This window comes from Schistocerca cancellata, chromosome 3, assembly GCF_023864275.1.
Source record: "Schistocerca cancellata isolate TAMUIC-IGC-003103 chromosome 3, iqSchCanc2.1, whole genome shotgun sequence".
Classification (NCBI taxonomy): domain Eukaryota; kingdom Metazoa; phylum Arthropoda; class Insecta; order Orthoptera; family Acrididae; genus Schistocerca; species Schistocerca cancellata.
In genome coordinates, this window is record NC_064628.1 from 741,855,257 (window position 1) to 741,864,988 (window position 9,732).

At 36.9% G+C, this 9,732-nt stretch overlaps 1 protein-coding gene across 1 annotated transcript in view; it reads left to right on the forward strand.

The window, feature by feature from the left end:
• Positions 1 to 6,611, forward strand: part of LOC126175752 (retinol dehydrogenase 14-like) — a 71,689-nt gene extending 65,078 nt beyond the window's left edge. The window contains exon 7 of the mRNA XM_049922717.1: positions 6,407 to 6,611. Within this exon, the coding sequence (XP_049778674.1) occupies positions 6,407 to 6,511 (105 nt within the window). The 3' untranslated portion in view covers positions 6,512 to 6,611. The remainder of the gene's footprint in view (positions 1 to 6,406) is intronic.
• The last annotated feature ends 3,121 nt before the right edge of the window (positions 6,612 to 9,732 follow it).

Here is a 9,732-nt window from a genome sequence, read left to right on the forward strand (position 1 = left end):
AACTATTTTGGACAAGACACTTTTTGACTGCCTTTGTATTTCATGAAAAAATTAGTAATGCCTACAAAGGTAATGGCAATCAGTGTATATCATGTAACTAAATGTACTGACAAATCTTATCAGCACATCATAAAATACTGAAGATTGTAAGAAATCAAAGGAAAACGTAAATATCCTTAACCAGTCACATAAGTGATAACATTCAGTCAATGTTCATTCATAAGTAATGGTTTTCTGAATGCTATTCAAAGTCAAAGTAATGTATGTGTTTGTCAGTGAAAGTAACTCATGTCTGTGATTTTACACAGCAGTGTCAAAATACTGTAATCATGTAGCAGAAAGACTAAATCACGTAGCATGACAAATCCAGTTTATCAGCCTTTTACATTACACAGACAAATATTGAAAATTCATTTGTTCAAGAATGATAAGTGTCATGACATTTTGTTAATAGTATATGCATTTAAAATTGTGTTAATGAAAAAATAACTAATTAACACATGAAAAAATATTTGGAAAACAATAAAATTTGCAAAATTAATTTATGTCAAATTCTCTGAATACATGGTTTTAGTTCAGTAAGATTCTTCAGTCCAAATGAGTTTAATTTCAGATAGGTCAGCCCATAAGTATTGGGGTATGGGTTTGCCAATACCTCAAAGGGACCCCATGTACATATCAAGATTTTTTTTTGTTACTTTACCCCTAATATCATGTCTGTTTCAATGGCGTCTCTCTCATGTGCTGAGATAGGTTTACATTCTGGAAATTCAATGAGTTTATCAATAAGATTAGGTGTTTTTTTATCAATTAGTATTTCATGTGGTGAAAAGCCTGTGGATGTGTTGCTAACTGTTCATCACGTCTTCACTGTTAACTAAGGGTTCAACCCAGGATGGGTGTCTGAGTGCAATAAGTACTGCACAGCATATTGATTTCTCTCACATACCTCCCTGCAAAACTACTGGCTGGGTGATAAACTGATATTAAAATGTGTTTTATTTCTGACCTCTCAATGAATGCCAACCATGAATTTGAGACAAACTGTGATCTGTTATCAGACATCATTGCTCCAAGCATGCCTACCTGTGTAAAATAGTCCTATTTTTTGAAATCAATGCTTTACTTGCTGTTTTTCTAATAGAATATAGTTTGATATATTTTAAAAATAAATCTACTATGACAAATATAAAACCATATCTCCCTTGTTTGTGGTAATGGACAGTAGAAACAGGCTTTTCTGGGTTTTTTTTTCATGTGACTTTGTTAAGCTCTGTTACTTATCTTCATTCATTGATGTCTGATCACAAATTGAGATTTGTTTTCATACCTTTTCCACCATATTTTAAAAGAACACATTCTCCTGTAACTTGTTTAAGTATTTTTGAGCACAAAAATATACATATTCATGAGTGTTCATAATAAATTTGACAGTATACTGTTGTGGCCAGCACAGTCTCCAATAGTTGGAGTCTAAATTTGTTGTTCCTAATAGGATTCCTTTGTATATTCTCTAATATTTGTCAGCTTTCTCAAAATTCTTTTTACCAAGGCAACTCTTCACTAGTTTCCAATTATCATCATGATTATGGTTTTTGCAAATGTCATTACAGATTGTCTTAGTTACCTCTTCATCTCTAATTCCTTTCAAAGACATAATCTATAAATCTTTGTCTTTCTCCTCCCCCTTAGTATTACTTTCACCTCCTGCTACCCACAATTGAGACACTGCATCTGCAACTACTTTGTAGGCCCCTTTACATACAGTACTTAATTTCATAGTCAAATTATTATAGGAAAATGGTCCATCTTGTTAACCTGCTGAGATACAGCTTGCACTCCTGAATCTGGTAAATGCCTAGAGTATAGCTTACAGCTCTTTCTCAGTTACAGTGAAGTTTCTTTCATATTTTTGGAGTCCGTAATAAACAGCATCAAAACAGATAAAAAATGAGAATAACTCTGGTCTTTACAGAATGTTGCAGTTACACACAGCACTTTTTATAGAACACAGATTATCTTTACATTCTGTGTCCCATACCAAAACAGATATCTTTTTCAAGTTATACAGACATGCTGCATTCATATACGAACTACTAATTTACTTTCTATAATATCCATACATTCCAAAGGAAAGGACTTCAGTTGTTTCTTATTTTTGAATACTGGAGACTCAAGAACAGCTTTAATTTTGTTAAAATCTGGCAATGAACTTTTCTCAGTAATGAAATGTTTCATAATTTTCATTTCACTCATCATAAATGTACATTTTTCCAGTTTTAATGCCATTCTTCATGATATCAGTTTGTCAAATACTACTTTTAAGAAGAAATAAGGCTCATTCCTACTCTGAGTGCAAAGCAAAATGTTAGCATATGTGGTTAATTTAGAAGGCAATTCCTGAGCTAATACAAGGTCCAAAACTCAGTTACAGAAACATTTAACCCAAAGGACACAACCCAGTACTGGTGACATTTACCACTGTACAAAAATGCTGTGTACTTTCGAGATTCTGTGGCAAGTGGAAACCTATTAAACCCAAATGTTAAATCTAGGTTATCTTCAGTTAGATACAATTGAATATATGCAATAATTCATTTATGTCCTCAGGATGGGCATTTTATCCATGTATAAATTTGTTCACATGTTTGGAATTAAAACATACTTGACACCTCCATCACATTTAGCTACAATTACCAAAGTATTATTATAATCATTGCTACTTCTCTCAATTATAGCACACTTTTCCATCTTTTGCATCTTCTTTCCAACTTCTGGTTTTCTTGCATTTGGTACATTGTACAGTTATATAAAAATGGTAAACGAGGTTTCAATTTTAATACACATTCATAATCCTTTACACTTCCTGGTACATCACTGAACAAGTCCCCATATTCCCATAACAAATCATTTAGCTCATTCTTTTCTTCGTCATGCAGCCCCACAGCTTCAGATACATTTTCCTAAATTGTTTCATCAATTCCTCTTCAGCTTACAGTACTGTATCATCCTCTACTACATGACCTCTCTCATGTTTTTACGAGTTTTTTCCTTTAACTCATTCATCATTCCGGCCAACAGCTGCATTAAGTCTGTGTAACCAGATCTTCACTTAGTTATGGAATTGTTAAACAACTACAGCCTCAATTTCGGTTGTCACTAAAGTTTGATTTCTTACCACTTTGCTGTGTCTTCCAGTAGCCCCTGTAAATCTGACTACTATTACTGCCATTTCAGTATAATTCTTACTTTGTCTAATGACATCACATAAGGCTTCTGAGGTTGCAGAAACTGCTATCTGAATCAAGTAATTCTTTTCTTTTTCAGTTACCTATTTTAATGCAAGCATATCTTATTCAACTTAACTAGAAACAAGACCAAAAGCATTCAAAACAGTGAGGATATAGAATTCGGTTAAGTCAGTTACCTTCTTCACCCATTCAATATTTAAACCAAAAATGTCACTGCTACTTATATTATCCTGGTCATACATAATCACAAATATAGTGTACAGTATCTCCATTACTCCACAACTTCTCGCCAAGTGTTCACAAAGAAAGTGTTCCATAGAAAACATTTGAACAAAAGAGCTTTACATCATGTTCAAAGACATTAAATATTATAAAAACTTAACAGATTTTAATGTACAGATTTTTATGATAAAGCTTTGAAATATATTCTAAATATACAAGACATAAGTAGTTACGTTTGACATAACAATTTTTTTTGTGAATATAGTTTTATACAGACATATAAGTTTATAAAATGAAATTACCAACAATATTGGATGGTACTGAAGAATTCTGAATGTGTTTCAGTCTTGATTACGTCACAACATTAAATCCTAATCTTTCTGTTAGTACACTGGACTTGCATTCGGGAGAATGACAGTTCAATCCCACATCCAGCCACTCATTTAGGTTTTCCATGATTTCCCTAGATCGCTTCAGGCAAATGCCAGGATGGTTCCCTTGAAAGGGCATGGCCGACTTCCTTCACCACCCTTCCCTAATCTGATGAGACTGATGACCCCTCTGTTTGGTCTCTTCCACCTAATCAACCCCCACCAACTAATCTTCCTACCTTCCGCAAATAATGTTAGCAGCCATATTTAAAAAATTTAAAAGAAAAAAACAGAAAAAGAAAAAGTTAACTACTGGTATACCATACAAGAAAAATACTGATCTATAATCTGATGATTAACAGGTGAGGCTAAAGGTATGATCTCAGTGACGACTAACTAATCCAATATACTGCTGTTAGCCAGCTTGTAGCTCAGGTACAGTTTAGAATAAACTCTTTGACACTTAGTGTTAACTGCATGCTAATCACTCATTAATAGCTGCTAGGCAACTGAAGACTGATGGCAACTGTGACAACAATTGGTGGGTAATGCATCTGGACATGAATTGGCTGAGTGAGGATGTGTGGCTGCTTTTATCCACAATCAGTGGATGAATCATCATCTGCACTCTATTTGTAAGTTGTAGGAAATAGTCTCCGGCGTCAGCAACCTCTGCGGCATCTGACAACTACTGATGTACAGATAGGATACGTTGATGTTTTGCTATGGAAGTACAGTAAGGTCCCTATTATGTGCACTATTTATGTGGTGACTGATCACAAATGAAGTGGCACAACTCTGTTAAGTACTTGGCTGGTGTAACCTTCTGAGGATACAGCTTTGTACTCTGAGAGACAGTGACTAGCAGACTCCATACTTTACAGTTAATTTTCATTTTAATATAACTGATAATTATAATAATGATACATGTTGCCTATGTAAACTGCCCTATAACACTCAGTGTGAATTCAGAACTACACTCAGCTCATAATTTTCTAAAATAAAACTGTTTATGAAGCACTAACAGAAACAAAAACACCACAGGTAAGACATATGTAAAGGCAAAGAGTTTGGCCCGCTCGTGTCTGTATACACATACACGCACACGCACCATTGTTTCACTGTGTTGCTAAACAGGAAAGTTCTGTTAAGTCACAGCATCTTTTTTTTAATATATTACAAAGCTTTGCTTCATCTCTCCCAATTTCTCTAAATCTTTCTTTTCTCAAATGTAACCTACGATTTTCAGCTTTCACCTCCCAGCATTGACCTGTCAGGTGATTGCAACTCTTAATATTAATCTTGGTTATTACTTTTGGTAACTTGTCTCCATTTTACATATATTCATTCATTCTATTATTTTTGAAATTTTACTGTTTTCCAGCTTCTTATTGCTGACAGGCATTTTTTCTTTTTGTTCTTTATTTTCATTCTTATTAAGTGAGGAAGAATAATAAATAGCAGATGAATGAAATCCAGAAACAGAATTAAACATGGTGCTGTTAAACACACATGATACTGACTTATTTGTGAATGTGAATGCCACCAGTGAGAACACTTCACACTGAGGCTTCATTCTGTTGACAATCTGCTGAAACGAATTAACAATCACAGTGGGAAGTCCAGGTTAGAACAACAATTAGTCTGGCCCCTGTGTCCCGAGGTGACAGTGGCCATGTGTGTGTATGAATGTGTGCACGTGTTTTTCTAAATATAATGAGGGACTTGGTCCAGTAGCTTATTCTACTTTTAAATGTGCTTGTCTGCTGCTCTCTGCCTCCTCTGTTTAGTGTTTACACTTACCAATCATAACTGGATATAGAAGCAAATCCACTGTTGGCTTTTATAATTGATTAAATTGTTTTATTTTCCATATGTGATTGTTTTAACCTACAATTATCTGCTTGACAAGTTATTTTCTTCTACAAACAGTTTAATCACACACACAATATTTCACGACATCTGATTCCAACAAAGTTCAACATGTTTGTATTCTTGATAAGCAATGTATCACATAGTGCAAAACAAAGTCAATAATCATTTAATGTTAGCTCCAGATTCAAAATTTGTACTTCATATCACCAAAACTGCCATGCTTTGTCACACATATTTTGAAGAAAATTACTGTTTTAACATTATGGGAACAGGATGCATGTGGAGGTATACTGAACAAACTGTCCTACAAATATAAATATATATTTCCACAGTAGACGTACACATGTACACAGCATGAGACATAAATGCAGTCTGCTAGAATAACATGGCAACTTGAATGTCCAATCTCCATCGAAGATCATGTTGTTCATGGTCAATATGACCTATCGATGCCACATCATCATCATCATCATCATCATCATCATCATCATCATCATCATCATCAGAGCAAGCAAAATTTCCATGTCCATAACTATACACCTTTCGTCCACCATTTCTTATCTGACATTTATAGTGGAGGGAGAGAGAGAGGGAGAGGGAGAGGGAGAGAGAGGGAGAGGGAGAGGGAGAGAGAGGGAGATAGAGTTAAGTCTCATGTTAACTTAATCTATATCTTTATCATTACAGGAAGACAAGCCATTACCTCTGGCAACAGATGAGGGTATGGCAAAGAAGCTCTGGGAGATCACTGAACAATTTGTGGGTCTCAAACCAGAAGAGAAATTCTGGTGAATAATACATGCCTTGGTTGTAAAAGGCTACTGTTACTAATATTTCTGTGACTCTACTAAGATATTTTGATTTTTTAATAAAATATTATCTTCATGTTGAATTACGCTTTGAGATGTCATTCCTTCTAATCAATTTTCCAATGTATTTTCTGTGTTATTGGGTGATCAGTTTCTGGCATGGTAGTTTGTTATGTATTTATTATTTGGTAGAATTTACATTAACATGTAACAAACAGGAAAAACATGGAGTAGAGACCTAAATATAAAAAGCATCAAATATATTGTTTTCATCTCAATTAGCATATTATGATCTTTGTTTATACTATAAGTAATGGATTTATTAATCTGCTGTGACAGAAACTGTGACAGGTAAATGAAAAGATATGTATGGTTTGGGTTAGTTTAGTCCATAGATCATATTTTGCATTGATATTAGGCACATTGAGAGGGTATGAGATTTTCCATGGTTTCTCCAGTAGTAATTCTGATTAAAGTCAGTGGGCTAATCAGAATCTTCCATACCATAGTAGTATGTAGATGAACCAGTTTGACAAATTTTGTGTTACTGGGAAGAGGGATAATATTGTCTTCTCAAGCACTAGAGTTACCTCTACTTGGAGTTGTTGTTTCTTTGGAATACATGCTGTTGCTGTTCTGTCTGTTTGTCTGAGGTATTCCTTTTGGACTCTGTGTGGTGCTGAGTTTGGTTGAACTGTACCTAATACCAATCCACAAGTGCAACAAAGAGATGTGTGTGCTGTACATTGCTTCAAGTAACACTAATAACCCAAATATCTGACAAACAAGAATGATAACAACATTAACCATTCTTTGTATGTTCATATTATGAGCTCATCTGTATATTACAATGAGAGTGAGTCGTCATATAAAAAGAGGAGATTAAATAGTGTTTTATCCATGAGTTGTTGAGCTGATCTTTCAGCAGAGTTACGAATAATTACAGTAACAAGTAACTAAGAAGAATCTGTTGGGAGGCCATTAACTTTTACTGCATCAGAAGAGCTTGACAGTCCTGGACTATCGCACGATGTCACATTCCAAGTTTTACACCAATTAAACAATATTGCTTAAAATTTTTGATTGATACAAAATGACAAAAAATTTATTAATAATAATGATGAAAGATAACCAACAGTAACCAACTATTGTAGATATAATAAAAAACAATAATAAATTAAATTTGTTGCAGTATAATGTAACAATGATGAACACTAATAGTCTGCATTAATTTACAAGCAGTCTTGCAGGCATATGGAGAGTATATAAATTTATGGGCATATACCATATTGCTGAAAAATACCGAGTCATTTATACAAATTGAAAAACTAGTTTCTAGTCATATTTGCATCTTTACACATCATCATAAACACAGTTTTCCACTTAGTCTATATGTTCTCTTACATTACACTTGGTTTTCGCATGAAGAAGATGCCTTTACCAATTTTAAATTTATCTTTGTATATATATATATATATATATATATATATATTGGTAAGTCTCATCATCTTTCTTTTTAGATATATTTTTCCCACGTGGAATGTTTCCCTCTATTTTTTATATATATATATATATATATATATATATATATATATATATATATATATATATATATATATATATATAAAAAATAGAGGGAAACATTCCACGTGGGAAAAATATATCTAAAAAGAAAGATGATGAGACTTACCAAACAAAAGCGCTGGCAGGTCGATAGACACGCAAATAAACACAAACATACACACAAAATTCTAGCTTTCGCAACCAACGGTTGCCTCGTCAGGAAAGAGGGAAGGAGAGGGAAAGACAAAAGGATTTGGGTTTTAAGGGAGAGGGTAAGGAGTCATTCCAATCCCGGGAGCGGAAAGACTTACCTTAGGGGGAAAAAAAGGACAGGTATACACACACACACACACACACACACACACACACACACACACACACACACACACACACACACACACACACATATATATATATATATATCCATCCGCATATACACAGACACAAGCAGACATTTGTAAAGGCCTTTACAAATGTCTGCTTGTGTCTGTGTATATGCGGATGGATATACACTCCTGGAAATGGAAAAAAGAACACATTGACACCGGTGTGTCAGACCCACCATACTTGCTCCGGACACTGCGAGAGGGCTGTACAAGCAATGATCACACGCACGGCACAGCGGACACACCAGGAACCGCAGTGTTGGCCGTCGAATGGCGCTAGCTGCGCAGCATTTGTGCACCGCCGCCGTCAGTGTCAGCCAGTTTGCCATGGCATACGGAGCTCCATCGCAGTCTTTAACACTGGTAGCATGCCGCAATAGCGTGGACGTGAACCGTATGTGCAGTTGACGGACTTTGAGCGAGGGCATATAGTGGGCATGCGGGAGGCCGGGTGGACGTACCGCTGAATTGCTCAACACGTGGGGCATGAGGTCTCCACAGTACAGCGATGTTGTCGCCAGTGGTCGGTGGAAGGTGCACGTGCCCGTCGACCTGGGACCGGACCGCAGCGACGCACGGATGCACGCCAAGACCGTAGGATCCTACGCAGTGCCGTAGGGGACCGCACCGCCACTTCCCAGCAAATTAGGGACACTGTTGCTCCTGGGGTATCGGCGAGGACCATTCGCAACCGTCTCCATGAAGCTGGGCTATGGTCCCGCACACTGTTAGGCCGTCTTCCGCTCATGCCCCAACATCATGCAGCCCGCCTCCAGTGGTGTCGCGACAGGCGTGAATGGAGGGACGAATGGAGACGTGTCGTCTTCAGCGATGAGAGTTGCTTCTGCCTTGGTGCCAATGATGGTGGTATGCGTGTTTGGCGCCGTGCAGGTGAGCGCCACAATCAGGACTGCATACAACCGAGGCACACAGGGCCAACACCCGGCATCATGGTGTGGGGAGCGATCTCCTACACTGGCCGTACACCACTGGTGATCGTCGGGGGGACACTGAATAGTGCACGGTACATCCAAACCGTCATCGAACCCATCGTTCTACCATTCCTAGACTGGCAAGGGAACTTGCTGTTCCAACAGGACAATGCACGTCCGCATGTATCCCGTGCCACCCAATGTGCTCTAGAAGGTGTACGTCAACTACCCTGGCCAGCAAGATCTCCGGATCTGTCCCCCATTGAGCATGTTTGGGACTGGATGAAGCGTCGTCTCACGCGGTCTGCACATCCAGCACGAAC